The 19,690-nt window shown below is 31.2% G+C and overlaps 3 protein-coding genes and 1 pseudogene across 3 annotated transcripts in view; 3 read left to right on the plus strand and 1 right to left on the minus strand.

Moving 5' to 3' along the window:
• LOC125844528 (acyltransferase Pun1-like) overlaps positions 1–1,334 on the minus strand; it is a 28,927-nt pseudogene extending 27,593 nt beyond the window's left edge.
• The window catches only part of LOC125845096 (putative disease resistance RPP13-like protein 1), a 62,161-nt gene extending 45,545 nt beyond the window's left edge, over positions 1–16,616 (plus strand). Inside the window, exons 3-6 of the mRNA XM_049524518.1 lie at positions 14,710–14,943; positions 15,746–15,818; positions 16,302–16,418; positions 16,560–16,616. The gene's annotated coding sequence lies outside the window, so the exon portion shown is untranslated. The remainder of the gene's footprint in view (positions 1–14,709; positions 14,944–15,745; positions 15,819–16,301; positions 16,419–16,559) is intronic.
• Positions 1–19,690, plus strand: part of LOC125844531 (putative disease resistance RPP13-like protein 1) — a 108,119-nt gene that overhangs the window by 45,756 nt on the left and 42,673 nt on the right. The gene's annotated exons all lie outside the window — the stretch shown is intronic.
• On the plus strand, positions 9,716–17,659 carry LOC125844529 (putative disease resistance RPP13-like protein 1). The gene is made up of 9 exons (XM_049523839.1): positions 9,716–9,769; positions 9,864–13,619; positions 13,718–13,759; positions 13,861–13,934; positions 16,302–16,359; positions 16,560–16,630; positions 16,990–17,059; positions 17,313–17,390; positions 17,516–17,659. The coding sequence occupies exons 2-9, from the start codon at positions 9,873–9,875 to the stop codon at positions 17,657–17,659; spliced, it is 4,284 nt and encodes a 1,427-aa protein (XP_049379796.1). The 5' UTR covers positions 9,716–9,769; positions 9,864–9,872.

Here is a 19,690-nt window from a genome sequence, read left to right on the forward strand (position 1 = left end):
GCAAATTGTAGAAATTCCTTGTCTTGTTCAAAAATGGACATTTGTTGTTGATTCAAGTTAATAAACACTTCAATTCTTCTATTTTGATCTTGTGTATTCATCAAATAAATCATATTGCTAAATGGTGTACTTGCTATGCTTGCTCTTGTAGGTCTCCCCCATCCAAAATCCAAATCTTGAAATGGAATGTTACATACACTACTACATCGATACACATCGTGACATGAACTCTTCTCACAATACGATTGGTCATCCTCTGTTCCTGTATTTATTTTATTTGCGTATTCTAGCATCTCTGATACCCATGTGTTTTCTTTGAAATTGTCTCTAGTGGAAAGCTCGTGTTTGGACTTTCTTATATCGGCTACTAATTTCGGTAACCTAAGGTCTTCTAGGTTATATATTGGTGTAGAGAAGGCGGTGAGAATGTTCCCAATTGTGGAAGTTGATTGTATTGAAGGTGGAATTGTTTTTTGTAAATCAGATACTAAAACCATTTGAGATGAAGAATCATTACCATTTGATATGTTTGCACCAACAATTGCTGCACATTTGTAAACAATTACACTAACAACCTCAGTAGTTGTTGGATTTTGCACTATTGATGATGGATCTTCAACGATCATTGCTTTGAGAGCTCTTATATTTGATTCAGATAAAAAAAGCCTCTTTTCAAATTCGACACTTTCTTCTATATTTGGCTCAACCACAACGGGGAACTTTAGTGGGCCATCGCGTAGAGATGACATTAATGAATCCTGAACATAATATGAAGGACATGATAATTTGCCATTTGGATGTTTTCGGGTTAATGTAGCCCAATCCTTCAAAAAAGAGAAGGCACTACGCGCATCACCCACCTTATGTGACATACACACACTTATTGCCATTCCTCCACAATCAAAGTGGCTAAGTTGAGCTACGCTCAATCGACCACTATCATTTGCATGAGGAACATTCTTCCAGGATAATCCTAATGGAAATGTTAAGTCTGGGCAATGAACGACTTGATTCATTGGACAATTAAATTCAACTTCAAAGAACTCAGCTCCAGTGTCATCACACTAAATAGTTGCATTATCTCTTCAACTTCCAACCCATGGTTGATGATAAGTCAATGCTTTTGAAGATGAGTTTTCCAGAAGTTTAGAGAGTTGTTTTGGACCTTGTTCTAGTTGGTGTTTTGGGTAAAATAAAACAAGGGGCATATAAAAATTACTCAAACATTGATCAAGAAGTGAAAGTTTGCGAATTCTTTGAGTTGATGGAGTGGGAGTAAAAGGTTTCACAACTTTCTTGGAGATTGTTGACAGTGATCTTGAAAAACTAGACATCTTTAATTATTTTTTTTTAAATGCAAAATTAAAATCTCACACTAATGAATTTTTCTTCTAAGTAATTTGTTACTATATATAGATACATTAGGAACACAGTATTTAAATAATAGCCAAAAAAGTTTACACAATTTTTTTTCTCACTTTGGAATGATTGGTCAAATTTGGATTGCCATATACTATATAATATACTCCCTCTCTCCCAATTTATGTGACTTACTTTCCTTTTTAGTCAGTCCTAAAAATAATGACACATTTCTATATTAAGTAACAATTTGACTATAAAATGTCTATTTTACCCTTAATGAAATGATTTACAGCCACACAAATTTCTATCTTTCATTTTGGACCACAAGTTTTAAAAGTCTTCCTTTCTTTCTTAAATTTCATGCCGAATCAAAGTACCTTACATAAAATGGGACGGAGGGAGTAACTCTTATGTTATTTATTTAGTCAAAGAGCACCATTTGGAACTGTTATAGCAATGTCAAAGATCTCAATCAGCTTTATCAAGATATAAAATCGGCGCGATGTGATCGAGCTAAATTTAGATGAATCAAAATAAATATTGTCAAACTCTATTGAATATGGGTTAAAAATATGAATCATATCCCAACTCGTTCAACTCTTAATAATTTTTTATTTTCTTAATTTGCTTGTATACTTATAGAAAAGCTAAGTAAATAAATTGTTCTTTATTATAGCTTTACATGAAAAAATATATTTTTTATTTGAACTTTTTGACAAGATTTATCATTAGTCAATTTTGGTTACATACTTAACTCAAATTATTTCAAACTCTTAAACGAGCTAACAAATCAAGATAAACTAGATTAATAATTAACAAATTAATACTTAAACATACTAAACGAACCATATTTTCATAAATTAATTTTATCACCACAACATCGATTATTAATTATTTTTAAAAGAATGGAATAAATACATGAGCAGGGCACACATAATATTGCAAACTCCTAACACAATATCTTTTTTTTTTGCCCATATTTTTTTTTTTCCAATTTTGCACTGTGATAATATTATTTTAATAAAAACAGCAAGAAAGTCAAACTTCTATATGATGAATATAAAATATTGAACAACTGATATCTGGTCTTAGTACATAATTACATATCATGATTCATGCTAATTAACTTTATGGTGTAACTTATTTTTTAAAATTATTTTTTTGTATTCAACGTGTATAAAATTTAAACTCATTTGAAAAATAATTTCCTTCTGTGTTAAAAAAAACATATATTATTGTGTTAATTTAATCGGTGCCAACATGTTACTCTTTTAGTTTTTAGATTATAATATCAAATTTAATTAGTATTAAACTTTATGTATTATTAAAAATAAAATTCATATAATATTATAAAAGAAGTTATATATTGACAGTGTATCAAACTTAAATTTTAATAAGTCCCACAAATCAAATTACTATTATAGTGTTGTCTCAATTATAAAGAACATATATAATGGGATAACCAATGGTCAACTTTCTTTATAAGTATGATTTTTCCATTATCTTTTCTTATTTTACTCTATTTTAAAAAAATAAATATTATTAATAAAAACAAATAAAATGGTCAACTTTGGATTGCTATACTAGCTCTTAAAATTTCAAGGTAATGGGCGGGACCCATTTTGGCGATCTCAAGTTTTTATTTATTTTTGAATTTTATCTATTTAATGTTCGTTATTTATTTAAAATTTGACTAATTTAAATTTTATCAAAAAGTTTCACCTAAAAATAAAAAATATATATATTTTTTAAAGCGACTTCACTTTTTCAAAAATAATATTAACCTTTTATTTAAAAAAACGGCAGTCAACTTTTTTGTGTAAAATCCTTACACTTGCGTAATTATTTTCTGCATGGCAATTTGGACTTTGACATAATTGTAATAATTAATTATAATGAAGTGTTGAACACAGATTTGCTTATTGGAATAAATAGCTGACAGTTTCTTGAAGAAAATGAAAACAACTACTATTATAATATATTTGTAAATACACTTTATGATTTTGTGTCACTCTAACAAGAAGTCCTGAGTCAAGAATCTTTTGAGTCATAAAAAGATAAAATTGATACAAATAAATTATATTTTTAGGATATAACTAAAATAGGTTTAGTGTAACTTTTTCTTTTTTTCGTTTTATGAAAAATTTGAACGGCATATGTTAATTTGTTAACGTTTAAATTACAACATAAAACAGAAGTTTTTCTTAAACTTTATAAAGTGAAAGTTTTTCTTCATAAAAAAAAAACACTCAAAATCTTCATTAAAAAAATATTGAAATTTTTTAGTTTCTAAAATATGGAAATACAACTAAGTACATAGTTTTAACTAATCTAAATATGGAAAGAGAATACTAAAGTAAAATCCCTTATGCTTATTGGATATGTTTGAAATTTTAGTTGTAGTATTTTTCTCTTTCTGTTTATAGTTTCTTCACTTCTTAATTTTTCTGATCTTTTTACTTCTCATTTCATGTTTCATTTTTATTTGACAAGAATAACTCATTTCATGTTTCATTTTTATTTGACAAGAATAAATATTCTAAATTAAATATATAATTTGTCTAATAGGATTATGAATAGGCACAACACACATAATTAATGTGTGTATATGTATATGTCTAAAAGTTTCTTTGAGAACTCTTTTTTTTCCTTCGTTAAAAAAATGATAAAATAAGATTCATCTAATAAGCACTAATCTAAAAAGAAAAATAAAGAAGAAACAATGTTCAATGTTTATCTTAGCACTTATTCTAAGAGAAAAATCTTGTTTATGATTTTAACTATATATAAACGAAATTTTGAATAAACTAGAACATCAATAATATCATTCAAATCTTCCACTAATTTGTATATTAATCTTGAATCAATGAATAAAAGATGAAAAGAAATAAATTTCTAATTTTATAAAATTTGCGGTGTAGATTGTTGGGTTGTCAGGTTGTGCTATGAACCTTCAATCTTTCGAGAATCTTCAAAAGAAAACTTTCAAATTTTTAATGTGGTGTCGACTGTTGGGTTGTTAGATTGGGGATTAGTGCATGGTTATGAAATCTGAGAATAAAGTGAAAAGAGTATTTTTTTTTTATAAAGTGGAAGAAAAAATTACACTTAATAAAGTGTAAGAAAAACTCCACTTCATAAAGTGACAGATAAAGTTCTGTTTTATAAAGGGTAAGAAAAAATTCCATTTTATGTTAAAATTTAGGCGCGCCGTTTAAATTTTTTATAAAACGAAAAAAGAAACTACACTGAGCAAATTTTTGTTACATCCTAAAAATATGACTTATTTATGTTAATTTTATCTTTTATGACTCCAATTAAATAGGTTATGGATAATCCTTACTTATCTTTAAAGGTGAATTTAGAACGAATTATATAAGTTCAACAAAAATATTAACAATAACTTTCAACTCGAACCATAATATCTATATATTGTACCATATAATAAGAGGTTACAAGCACATAATTATTATTTATTTTATATTTTATAAATTTGATGTTCATAATTTTTTTTTAAATTAGAATAATTTGAACTTCATGGAAAAGTATCACCTCAAAAAGAAAATATATTTCTTTTATGAAATAATTTTAAAGACCTTCCTCGAGGTTTCGCTCTATAATACTCACCTATTTTATGATTTACGATATTATGCCTAAACTTATTTAAATAAACATAAATTCATTATAATTTGATAAATTTATCCCTCTTTATATTAATTCATATTATTAAAAAATGGCTTATTTAATAAATACTTTAAACATAAATTAATATGAAGACAAGTGTATCTTCGTTTGAATATATTATTGAGACAATGTTATACATGGACCTAGATAGAGACCATGATGATAATATTTTGGAGCAGACTTACGAGAGTTGTCTTGACTTTGTAGGTAACGTTAATGTCTCTAAATCATTAGTTAAAGGAAAAAAAATATGAAAAGAGAAAAACAAATTTCTAGGGCAAAGGGAAAATATACTCTTCAATGTTGCGATTTAGAACAAACATATTTCTTATTAAAAAAGTAGAGAATATATACCTTCGTCGTCTAATAAATAATGCATAAATATTCTTATCGTCTAACAAATAACGTATACATTTACCCTTTTCGCTAACAGACTGAATTTAAAAATATCTTGAAACTGATTTTTAAATTTCACAGATGTCACATGACTTAAAATCATTACCTCATCAATTTTTTACCCACCCAGATCCTACCTAATTAAAAAAAATCTCAATCCTTCTTCTATTTAGACTTGATATAAATCCATTTTATGATTGAGCAGATAAGGAATTAATCTTTTTTTCATTTGGATGGAGTCTAGATGTGTAAATATGGGGTGAAATAATTTTCTTAAATCAGGTGACATTTTTTAAATAGAAACTCAATATATATAGATATGTTAACAAAAATGGTCAATATGCATCATTTGTTAAGCGATATAGGTATATATGTATCATTTTTTACTGAGAGGCATATTTGTTCTAAATCACAAAGTTTAGAGATTTATTCATCTCTCTTCCCTTTTTCCTATGATTGCCAACTATACAAACATAGTAATGAATGATCAAACATAGCCTATAGTTGCTAGAAAAATCTCCACCACTAGATGTCTTATTCTTATCTCTAGTAAGAATAAGAAAGAAAAAATGTCTTATTAAAAACTATAAGATACCGGTAACTAGAAAGAAAAATATGTCTTATTTAAAACTATAAGATGCTGGTAAATTCATCTACAAGAATGATTTCTCTTTTAACAAATAAAAAGAATTTTTCAAAAAATATAAAGTAATTAAACATATTCATGATATTGTAGGTCTCTTTTAGCGCTCTAATAAGCTATGTAGAGATTTATCATTTTAAGCTCTTTTATTTTTTAGTCTTCACTAATAAGTACCCTTCCTCTATTGCTTCAATTATTCAATAGAGAAAGTAATGAATTGCTTCAATTTATTACTGTCTTCTTGTTGAATGAAAGTCCTACTTTTGAAAAAGAGAAAAAAAAGATAATTTTGCTGCAGATTGTACCACTAGCAAAAGAGAGAGAGAAATCACTCATCATTCTTGTTTGCAAATTACACCTAAANTAAATTCATCTACAATAATGATATCTCTTTTAACAAATAAAAAGAATTTTTCAAAAAATAAAAAGTAAATTAAACATATTTGTGATATGGTAGATCTCTTTTAGTGCTCTAATAAGCTATGTAGATATTTATCATTTTAAGCTCTTTTATTTTTGAGTCTTCACTCATAATAAGTACCCTTCCTCTCTTGCTTCAATTATTCAATAGAGAAAGTAATGAATTGCTTCAATTTATTACTGTCTTCTTGTTGAATGAAAGTCTTACTTTTGAAAAAGAGAAAAAAAGATAATTTTGCTGCAGATTGTACCACTAGCAAAAGAGAGAGAGAAATCACTCATCATTCTTGTTTGCAAATTACACCTAAAGAGTTGTTTGATAGTTGGTTAGAATTATACAGGTATTAATAATACATGAATTTGTCATTTCCCATTAGGGATGACAAATAGGGTGGGGCTATTGTGATTGCGGGGAAAATTCGTGTAAACCCCTAAGGATTTCAACCCACCTCGCTTCACATAACAGAATTTGTTGTTTTCACACCTCGCATGAACCCGTCATATATTATTATTATTTGTCCTATTTTTCCGTCTCTATTTTTTTTCCTTGGAGTCTTTCAAGTTGAATTAAAAAAATGAAAAACACGTGATTCCAAATTTTTTTAGTTAATCCAAATGATATATTTTTTTTTAAAAAAAGACATGCTATCGAGTACAAAGATAGGAGAAAAAAATGCTTTTAATTATAATAAGATGATTTAATTTAAACTTAGCAATTCTATAACCCGTAACCGATTTATTCGAACCTACACCGCTCCATTGTCATCCCTACCTCCCATTGATTTTTATTAGGTTTGGTTGTATAATTAAGAGGAGTAAGATTCTCAGGTAAGTTGGATTGATAACAATTGAACTTAATCATTTCTTTTGGCACAACTTTTTTTTTTGGTTTCCCACCCGGTGTTCGGAGCCCACATTGGAGCTCCGACTAAATCCAGATCGTGCACTGCAGGGCCCATTCAGGGGTGGCACTCCCAACAGAATTTTCTCCATATCCAGGGCTCGAACCCGAAACCTCTGATTAAGGGTGAAACACTCCCACCAGTGCTCCACAACTTGTTAAGTCTTGGTCCCATGCTTTAGTCCCTTTCTACTACATTATAATAACCCAAAACAAATATATAGTAGAAAAAGAGACTTTTGAAATTTATAATTAAATTAAAATTGTGTAGTTTTTCAAATTTTGTGGTCACTTACAAGGTGAAATGGAGGAAATGAAAAACTTATTAAATGTAGAAAGAAATACTCTTTTTGAGACGTATTAAAAAGAAAAGTAAGACACTTAAATCAAAATCGAAGAAGTATATAAGTTTGAACAATTTATTTTGTTGAATCTTTACTTAATAATTCTACTGTGTTAAAATATTAAACGTTTGTTGCTTCTGCTANNAGCTTTGATATATAGCAAAGACAGCTTAGTGCACAAAATATTCCACGTTAGTATTGTTCGAAAAAAAAGTGCACCTCAAGTACTTAATAAAAATATTAGTATCTACTTTTCACGACTCGAATTTATTACCTATAAGTTACAGACCAACATATTCATGATATGATAGTCCCTTTTAGCACTAAAAATAAAATGAGCTATGTAGAAATTTAGTAAATAGAAAATGTAAGGAAGAAAGTGCGATGATTTACCAAAATGTAAAGTATCATTTAAACAAGGGATCCAATTATGTTAAATTCAAAATTCCTCAATAATAATATTTTCAAGAATGATACTCTTTTCTTTTTTTAAAAAAGAACTTTTCAAAAATGTTATGTGAACATATTTATGATATAATATACCCTTTTTAACACTGTAATGAGTTACGTAGAAATCTATCATTTTAAGCTCTTTTATTTTTAAGTTTCCCACCTAGACCCCCCTTTCTACACCCCTATTTCAATTATTGAATTGAGAAAGTAATGAATTGCTTCAATTTATCATTGTCTTCTTGTTGTTTGAAAAGTCTTACTTTTGGAATGAGAAAAAATCAAGCACCCCCTCCCCCTCCCCCAAATGAATGCCAGTTGTAGATTGTACCAATATAACATATTGATTGTGTAGTTAAGAGGGGTAGGTAATTGATTGATGACAATTAAGTTTTATAATAATTTACTTTTGACACAACTTGTGTTATCTTGGTCCTATGCTTTAGTCCTTTTCCACTACATTACAATAACCCAACTATCAATATATAGAATAGAGCACATGGTTTGCAGACTAGATGTACCAACTCCGCTCAATTTAAGTATTATAGTTTGTTTGAGAACAAAAATTAAAAAATAAAAAGAAATTTTTGAAATTTATGATTAAATTAAAGATGTGTGTAGTTTTTCAAATTTTGTAGTTTTAAACTTACACGGTAGAATGAGGAATTGAAAAACTTATTAAATATAAAAAGAAGTACTCTTTTTTAAGACATATCAAAGAAGAAAAGTCAGACACTTAAATCGAAACTTAGAAAGTATATAAGTTCTAACATATTTATGTTGTTGAATCTTTACTTAATATTAATAATTCTATTGAGTTAAAATAATGAACATTTGTAGCTTCTACTAACACACTATTACTATAAATTGTTCGTAATAATTATACATGCCTATTATTATCTCCAAAAACACGTATTAGAAATGTTAATGTGCTTCTTCAAAGAACTTTGTCACTAAACATTGAGCTTAAATACACAGTTGATAAGGCAAGGGTAGCTCTGGATGCACAAAATATTTCACATTAGTATGATTCGAAAAAAAGATGCACCTCAAGCACTTAATAAAAATATTTGTATCTATTTTTCACTGTTCAAATTTATGACCTATAAATTATTCGAAGGCAAATTCACCGTTACTTCAACATATTCATGATATGGTACTCTTTTAGCACCGTAAATAAAATGAGTTTAGAAATTTATCATGAACTCTTTTATTTTTGAGGGGCCATTTTACACCCACCTTTACTCTCTTGGTTGAATTATTGAATTGAGAAAATAATAAATCAGATGAAGTCTTTGTCTTCTTATGGAGTGAAAAGTCTTTGTCTTCTTTTACCCTTAATTGACGGATGCATGTGCATGCATCCTCACATAAACGCGTGGGTCCGCCTCTGTCTACGACCCCCAAGTACTTTCAATTATTCAATTGAGAAGGTAATGAATAGGAACTAGCAAACATAGTTGTACCAATTACAAATTCTTCTTTGCAAATTTACTAGCAAAAGAGAGAGAGAGATTGAGAGATATCAGTGATCATTCTTGTTTGGAAATTACTCTTAGCATTCAACAGGTAAAGTAAAGTTGTTAGTAATTGAAGATTGAAAAATTTATCTTGTCAAAATTCTTTAAAAAATCATTTTGTGTTTCCTTGTTTTGCTTTTCAGATTTCAGAAATGGAGATTGGCTTGGCAGTTGGTAGTGCATTTCTCTCTTCAGTTTTGAATGTTCTCATTGATAGGCTTACTCCTAAGGGTGAGCTGCTAAAGATGTTTCAGAAGCATCCGGATGGTGTTCAGCACTTAGAGAAGCTGCGGGAGATTTTGCTTGGTCTTCAAATTGTGCTAAGTGATGCAGAGAATAAGCAAACATCAAATCGACTCGTGAGCAAGTGGTTAAATAAGCTTCAAGATGCTGTGAACTCTGCTGAAAACTTAATTGAACAAGTCAATTATGAAGCATTGAGTCTTAAGGTGGAAGGTCAGCTTCAAAATCTTGCAGAAACAAGCAACCAGCAAGTAAGTGACCTCAACCTTTGCTTGGGTGATGATTTCTTTCTTAAGTTGGAAGACACTATTAAAAAATTGGAGAATTTGCAAATGGATATTAGTGGCCTTGGCTTACCGAAACATTTTGGTTCGACGAAACAAGAAACTAGAACACCTTCAACTTCTTTGGTTGATGAATCTGCTATCTTTGGTAGGCAGAATGATATAGCGGATTTGATTGACCGTTTATTGTCTGAAGATGCAAGTGGAGGAAACCTAACTGTAGTTCCTATTGTTGGAATGGGCGGCGCGGGTAAGACAACACTTGCTAAAGTGGTTTACAATGATGAGAAGGTGAAGAACCATTTTGGTTTGAGAGTTTGGTATTGTGTTTCTGAGCCATATGATGTTTTCAGAATAACGAAAGGGTTACTTCAAGGAGTTGACTCATTTGACCCGAAGGATGACGGCAATCTTGATAAGCTGCAGATCAAATTGAAGGAAAGCCTGAAGGGAAAGAAGTTTCTTGTTGTCCTTGATGATGTGTGGAATGATACCTATAGTGAGTGGGAGAGCCTGAGAAATGTTTTTGTAGAAGGAGATATGGGAAGTAAGATCATTGTAACAACACGTAAGAAGAGTGTTGCTAAGATGATGTGCGCTAAGGAGGTGGATCATTGCACCATCACTGTGGGGACTCTGTCTAGTGAAGACTCTTGGGCTTTATTCAAACGACATTCACTAGAAAATAGGGATCATCCAGAACTTGAAGAGGTTGGGAAAAAAATTGCAGACAATTGCAATGGGTTGCCTTTAGCTCTAAAGGCAGTTGCTGGTACTTTACGTGGAAAATCAAAGGTGGAGGAGTGGAGAAACATTTTAAGAAGTGAAATATGGAAACAGGAAAGTTGTTGGAATGGTATATTACCAGCATTGATGTTGAGCTACAATGATCTTCCTGCACATTTGAAGCAATGTTTTGCTTACTGTGCAATATACCCCAAAAATTGTCCATTTTCCAAAGACCAAGTTATTCATTTGTGGATTGCTAATGGTTTTGTAAAGCAGTTTTGTTCAGGTAACCAGTGCTTTCTCGAGTTGAGATCAAGATCACTGTTCGAGAAGGTCCCAGAGTCTGAACGGAAACCGGGGGAATTCTTAATGCATGACTTTGTCAATGATTTGGCCCAAATTGCATCTTCAAAACTTTGTATTAGGTTGGAAGAAAACGAAGGATCTGATGATATGTTGGAACAAAGTCGGCACATGTCCTATTCCATGGGACGAGAAGGTGACTTTGCGAAATTGAAACAACTCTCCAAATCAGGGCAGCTGAGGACATTGCTTCCAGTCAATATCGTCTTTTGCTTTTATCAGCTAAGCAAGAGGGTGTTGCATAACATACTGCCAAAACTGACATCCTTAAGGGCATTATCATTGTCAGGTTATGAGATTGAGGAGTTTCCAAATGACTTGTTTGTCAAATTAAAGCTCCTCAGATTTTTGGACCTTTCTGGGACAAAGATTAAAAGGTTGCCAGATTCTATTTGTGCATTGTATAACTTGGAGACACTTCTCCTGTCATCTTGTGCTGATCTTGAGGAGCTACCGCTGCAGATGGAGAAGTTGATAAACTTGCGTCATCTTGACTTAAGCAACACTTTTAACTCGAACTTGCCTCATCTTGACTTAAGCAACACTTTTAACTCGAAGATGCTGCTACATCTGAGCAAGTTGAAAAGCCTCCAAGTGTTAGTGGGAGCCAAGTTACGTCTAGGTGGTTTGAAAATGGAAGATTTGGGTGAACTAGAGAACTTGTATGGATCTCTATCAGTTTTAGAGTTACAGAATGTGGTCGATCAAAGGGAAGCTCTGAAAGCAAAATTGAAGGAGAAAAATCATGTTGAGAATTTATATTTGGAGTGGAGTGAAAGAAGTACTGCTAACGATTCACAAACTGAAATTGACATACTTGATGGGCTACGCCCACACACAAACATAAAAGAAGTTGAAATCACTGGATATAGAGGGACCAAATTTTCAGGGACCGAATTTCCAAGTTGGCTGGCTGATCCTTTGTTTCTTAAGCTAGTAAAATTGTCTCTTAGCAACTGCAAGGACTGTTTTTCTTTGCCAGCACTAGGAGAACTTCCTTCTTTGAAAATCCTTTGCATTCGAGGGATGCATAAAATAACAGAAGTGAAGGAAGAATTTTATCGCAGTTCATCCTCCAATGAGCCTTCTAACTCTCTTGAGAAGCTTGAATTTGCAGATATGCCAGAAGTGACGAAAGAATTTTATGGCAGTTCATCCTCCAAAAAGCCTTTTAACTCTCTTGAGAAGCTTGAATTTAAAGATATGCTGGCGTGGAAGCATTGGCATGTACTAGGATGTGGGGAGTTCCCTAAACTTGAGAAGCTTTCAATTGAAAATTGTCCGAAGTTGATGGAGAAGTTGCCTGAAAATCTTTGTTCTCTGACAGAATTGATAATTTCAGAATGTCCTCAACTGAATTTGGATAAATCCCAACTTAAGGGAATGAAGCAGATTGTTGAATTAAAGATTGGTGATTGTAACCATCTTACCTTACCTTTTAGCATACTGCCCAGTACCTTGAAGAAANAGCTCAAGTGTCTGCCAGAAATAGAGCTCTTCAATTTACAAGTCCTGAAGATCAAAAATTGCATGAAACTAGTGAACGGCAGAAAGGAGTGGTGTTTACAGAGACTCCCCTGTCTTACAGCGTTAGAGATCAGACATGATGGCAGTGATGAAGAGATCCAACATTGGGAGTTGCCTTCCTCTATTACAAGACTTAAAATATACCGTCTGAAAACATTCAGCAGCCAAGTTCTCAAAAGCCTCACCTCTCTTCAATATCTATTTATTGCTGATTTACCTCAAATTCAGTCACTGCTGGAACAAGGTGGGCTTCCCTCCTCTCTTTCTGAGCTACATTTAGATTACTATGATGAGCTCCATTCACTACATCTTTGCCACCTCACTTCCCTTCTACGTTTAAACATCAACAATTGCCCTAATCTCCAATCACTCTCCGAATCAACACTGCCCTCCTCCCTCTCTCAGCTGACCATCGAGAATTGCTATAATCTCCAATCACTTTCCGAATCAGCATTGCCCTCCTCCCTCTCTCAGCTGACCATCGAGAATTGCGATAATCTCCAATCACTTTCTGAATCAACACTGCCCTCCTCTCTCTCTCAGCTGACCATCAGAAATTGCCGTAATCTCCAATCACTTTCCGAATCAGCACTGCCCTCCTCCCTCTCTAAGATGACGATCAAGAATTGCCCTGAACTCCAATCACTCTCCGAATTTGCACTGCCCTCCTACCTCTCTGAGCTGATCATCAAGGATTGCCGTAATCTCCAATCCCTTTCAGTAAAAGGGATGCCCTCTTCCCTCTCTATACTAGTAATTTACAAATGTCCATTGCTCATACCACTACTAGAATTTGACAAGGGGAAATACTGGCCAAATATTGCTCAAATTCCCTTCATATTTATCAATAGGAAATGCATGTGATGATTAAAACAAATGGTGCTCCCACTGATGTAAGTTATTCTTTTCCCTCAGAAACTTGTTATTTTTGTTTTCTTCACTTTTCTTTTTTGCTAATTTTTTTCCTTTTCTTTTTTAATATACTGTTGAGCAGTGTGGAATGTCTTTTGCTCAATCCACACCGAAAATTGCTCATACTTCCACCATAAATGTTGATTGGGAGAACCTGTAATGATTATCACGAGTGGTGCTCAGATAGATGTAAGTTATTCTATTTCCTTAGTATCTTTCCATTTTTGGTTAAATTCTTTTTCTTTGTTACATCATTTTGACCAGTGTGTAGCATCTATTGCTTCCGTGAAGTCGAGGAAATAGCTATAGATCAGGATAAACTCTTTATATTTGCATTGAGACATTGTAAAAGAAAATCATCATCATATATTACTATAAGTGGGAACAAAAAAGTTAAAAGTTAATTTACGATTTTACCCCTACTATAAATTAGAAGAATATTAGGAAAAAGTTAGATTACCTTTTTACCCCTACATTAAATTAAATGTTATAAGCTATTAATAAATTAAATATTAAATAATAATTATATCATACTATTATATTATTATACTAATGCTAATCAGTATATACCTGCTTGTTAATTTTATCCATTTTTGGCTTCTGATTTTCTTCCTAATCTAGATTACTCTCCCATTACCTATGAACATTCACTTATTGCTATAATAATAATATTAAAGAAGGTGAATGAAGAGTTGCACAATATTAATTATGAGAAATGTTCACTTATTGCTCCAACAATAATAATGATAAATAAGGAGAATGAAGAGTTGGGGTAATTTCTATCCGAGTCAATATTATATTTGTGTAGCAAAGAGGTCACCCAATGGTTATATAGCAAAAATGCATGATTGTTAAACAAACTTTTCATTTCACTCTAAATACATTAGTTGATCACTAATCACTTTCATTATATTCTTTTATTTTTTTACAGGAGAAAAATGTACGTGTACATTCTAAAACTTCATATGGAGCTTGCAATGTAATGGGAACGGATGTTTAAAATCTTTGCGGAGGTTGAAATTCATCTTTTTATAAAGATGGCCTTCTAACAAGCATAATAAGTAACTACTACATTTTCATGTTTTGAAAACTTCTCTTTTAATATTTAATTTTTAGGCAATTATTGAAGGAATTCAGCAAGTTTTCACTGATTTACATACTTTGGGTAAGTGAGATGGAAACTCTCTTCTTCCTTTCTTTGTCATTTCACTTAATTATGTTATGTAAGTGGATCATCGAAAAGGTGCTACATTTATCATTCTTTCATTAAATTTATTCCCCTTATTTTATTAGAGCTTAGTTTTTCCTGTTTCATATCATACCTAGCTAGCTACAATCTTTGGAAGAAAATTATTATAGATAATAATGATGGTCATATCTAAGTATGTTGATTACCTAATTTTTTCTTGCATCCACGTTAGTAATGTTTAGGTGCACTTCTTAAATTTAGAGCAAGAGTTCCTTGATATGTCATATATCATCAGATGCTATATTATTTTAATTAGTGTTACATAATTCAACATATCTTATTTTCCAAAACAAATAACTAAAAGTTAAATGAAAAGAATTAGTTGTCACCCTTGTATTTGTATAGAGAAACATATATTTAGATATTTTAGTCTAGAAGATTATATTTGAAATCCTTCTTTTCATTTATTTTTGGATGCAAAAGTAAGCTTTATATAGAAACATATTAATCAATACAAGATTTATCATATTTATAAAAATATAATGTGATAAATATTTATATCGACATGATATTAGACTTATATAAATTTTAGAACTAGTCTAGTATAGGTAGGAATTGAGATAATTTGCTCCAGAAAGTTGGTTGTTTAATATGTATCAGCAGGATGTTTATAGCAATTCATTTATGATCTTGTGACAAATCTCACTCTTCATCTTAGTTGGCTATTACGACTCACTTTTCTTGTCTATTAACATATGTTCTCTCTCACATCTTGTAGACTGAAATATCTCCACCATAGAAGGCGATAGAGAATACATTTAATGATTAAAGCAAATGATGCTCTCACAAATGTAAGTTTTTCTTTGTCCTCAGAAGCTTTCTATTTTTGTTTACTTCCCTTTGCTTTTCCTTTGTTAAAATCTTCTTGAGCAGTATGGAGTATCTATTGCCACTATGAAGTCGAGAAATCATCTTCAGTTTGAGAGAAATTTAATTTTAGATAACCAAAAAAAAACCAAAGGTGAAAAAATCTTTATATTCATGTGGGAACACTGTAAAACGAAATCTAGTATACATAGAAATTAAAATAATCTGCTCCACAAAATGTTGTTCTTTCCGTTTTCAGTGAGTTTAGAGTTATGCACATGTTCACTATTGAATTCAAAGCTTTAATAGAATTCAAAGGTGTACAATACACAAGGTTTGTTTCCTATCTATCAAAAATATATAAAAGTTTGCCTCCCAATAAATTTAATACCTAAAAGCATCAGCACTATTCAAGTTTTTATTAATGATTATTGGATATCAACTTAGCAATTTTTTTTCTTTGTCAGGATTTTGGTAACAGTATATGTAAGCTGTTACCGCTCTAGCTCAGTTTGTACCAGGAAAGTTCTGCTGCAATTCTCTATTGAATAGACCGTTGCTAGAATGTGGTCTGACAGCAAAGTGTAAGTGAATAAACATAGTTTCGCAGTTTTGTCGCTGACTGTAAACGTTAAGTTTATGCTTTGAACTGTTTATACATAATCTGTGTCATCATTAGAATGATGTATATCTTTGATATTAATGACTTTTAATATTCTTTTCAGAATATAAATTATGTTGTGCTTATCATCAAACTTGCTGCAAATGGGACGTACAGCTCTGATGGAACCCAAAGGTACATGATAAAAAAGTTGTTTAAGTAACACGCGAGAGATACTGACATTATGGTCATAGATTATAAGGAAAGATATTACTTTTTCATTGTTAGGATTTTGACAAGGCTCGGTGCTCATTTGGGAAGTGAAAAGTTTCGAAGTTCTCTCTGTTCAAGTCAAGAAATGAAAGCTATTGAACTATGTATGTAATAGCTTGTATTGTTTACTTTGGGTCCTAGGCTCCCTCGACTTTAAAATGCCTCATTTGGGTCTAATGTCACTTCTTTTTATTCCAACAATCAATATCTTTCTTGCGTTTTGTTGATGTGGTATATGCCTAGGATGCTACAATGTTGTTCTTTTTACTCTGGATACCAAGACGGAAAGCAAGAGACGACACAATTATTGAACTTTCTGTATTGAGAAATCGGAATTTCTGGACGCAAATGGTTAGAGAAAACTGTAAATGCAATGTAAAATGCATAAGAATCAGGGGAGATTTTGAGGAGTGAGATTTNNAGCTATTGAACTATGTATGTAATAGCTTGTATTGTTTACTTTGGGTCCTAGGCTCCCTCGACTTTAAAATGCCTCATTTGGGTCTAATGTCACTTCTTTTTATTCCAACAATCAATATCGTTCTTGCGTTTTGTTGATGTGGTATATGTCTAGGATGCTACAATGTTGTTCTTTTTACTCTAGATACCAAGACGGAAAGCAAGAGACGACACAATTATTGAACTTTCTGTATTGAGAAATCGGAATTTCTGGACGCAAATGGTTAGAGAAAACTGTAAATGCAATGTAAAATGCATAAGAAACAGGGGAGATTTTGAGGAGTGAGATTTGTTTGCGTAATTTTTTTATGTTGTTATTACTGATTAAATGATGTGTGTGTATTTCAGTTCATACTGCTTAAAATTTCTTCATTTGAGGATGGCGCTCCCAACAAGATTTTCTCCATACCCAGGGATCAAAACCTGAGGTCTCTGGTTAAGGGTGGAGCAATCTTACACTGCACCACAACCCATGTTGGTGTATGCACTTAATTAATCCCGGGAGCCTTTCCCCTCAAGCTCTCAAGAAAAGGCAACAAATCGTCACTCAAATAAAATTAGAAGCGCGAAAAGTTTCGTAGGTCTCTCTGCTCGAATTGAGAAGAGAAAGTTGCTTTGATCTTAATACCATATGGTCTGATACACCACTAATCTCCACTGCTCGCAATGGATATAAATTACCGCTCTTTGCGGATTGAGATTGACACACAATAAACTAATCTGGCACATATGGACACGAGTCTCCACTCACCTATTATCTTTGATTATATTGGACCACCTTCCACACGAATAGTCCCTGTAAATTTTCCATAAACAAAGCATTTGTATTGGGTTCGAAAGTGATTAGGGCGTCATGCGTAAGCTTACAATTGCATATCATATGTTTGATAAATCAGATGACAAAAACTTATACTAAAAATCAAAATATTATTATATGATTTGACCAATTGACCTACATATTGTAAAACTAACAAAAAGACATTAAAATTGTAGAGGGTAAAATCTCCCCATAAACAAGATTATCTGAACGACTACATTGTGGATGTTATTATGATCATAGTGTGAGAAGATGGGTTTTCTATTTATAGGACGTTTAGAATAAACCAAATATGAAAAAGAATTATATTTTCATTTAAGAAAAAGTTCAATCATGTATGGTAATACTTTAACTTTTCTTTTAAGGAAAAAATAAACTTCAAATAAGGTAAGAAAATCAGGACAAAATCCTAACAATATGCTCAACAACAAAAAAAAAAAGGAAAAGAGAGAGATTACATAGTACCACATGAATATATGTTTTAGAATTGATCTCATGATATTTTTCTTTTGTAAAACTACGTATTAAATGAATATATGTTTTACAATTGATCTAATATTACTTGTTATCCATGCTACTAAAAATAAGAAGTTCAAGTCATCATCAGCTAAGTTTTGAGTTGGTAAGAATCACAGATTAGTTAAATAGAAATTTTCTTGATAAAAGAGTGTTGTAACACCTCAAAAAAAAATTCGAACTGAGACTCGAACCATCCTTCATTGTGATTAGGATTTTACCAAGGAAATTTTTTTTTTTTTAAGTATTAAGGTCAGGTCACTAGATGTAGGACGAGAGGGAGTTGCTCAGATGGTAAACACCCCTCACTTCCAACCCGAAGGTTGCGAGTTCGAGTCACCAAGGGAGTAAAAAGGGGTGTGGGAGCTCCTAGGGAGGGTTAAAAAAAAAAAGGTCACTAGTGTTGTGTCGTAATTTGACTATTTCTAGAAAAATCACTTTTGGAAATGTTCCAAGTATGAAACAATTTGAGAAATACTTAGAAAGAGTCGCCACTTAATTTTTTTAAAGAAATCAAGAAAACTTATAATTTTCAAAGATTTAAACAGAAAAAATCGTTTGAAAATACCAAAGAGGGTTCGGGGTTCAATTTACACTTCGAGAAGGGTTTAGGCATTCGAAGTGTCCGCTAACATGCGGTTGACCTGCGACTTGACTAAAATATATATTTTTGACTATTTTTAGGAAAATGGTTTAACATAAAAGATAATATGATAATTTACAATATTTAGTTAACTTTGAGAAAATAATTAAATAAGTGACACATTTTATTTTGATTTTTTTAGAGAAAAGGATTCAAAATAGAACAACTGACTCGAAATACAAGTAATTAGAATATTAATAAAACAAGATTAACTAGAATTTATTTTATTCATTTTTGAAATAATAATTTAAACCAATTTAATAAATTAAGGCATGAAAATCATTTTAAATTAATTAAAGAATAAAAGTCTTGACTAACCTTTTGAGCAAATGACTAAGTAAGTATTTATAATAATAATTTACATTATTAGATTAACTTTGAAAAAATAATTAAAACAAAGAGCAATTTTTATTTTTTAAGAAAAATGGGACCTTAATTGAAATATTTGAATTATAGACAAGTAATTAGAATTTTAACGAAACAAAATGAGTTGGTTTTTATTTGAGTTATTTTTGGTTTATGAAAAACTATTTTAAACTAATAAAAG

The sequence above is a fragment of the Solanum stenotomum genome, chromosome 11, assembly GCF_019186545.1.
Source record: "Solanum stenotomum isolate F172 chromosome 11, ASM1918654v1, whole genome shotgun sequence".
Lineage (NCBI taxonomy): Eukaryota > Viridiplantae > Streptophyta > Magnoliopsida > Solanales > Solanaceae > Solanum > Solanum stenotomum.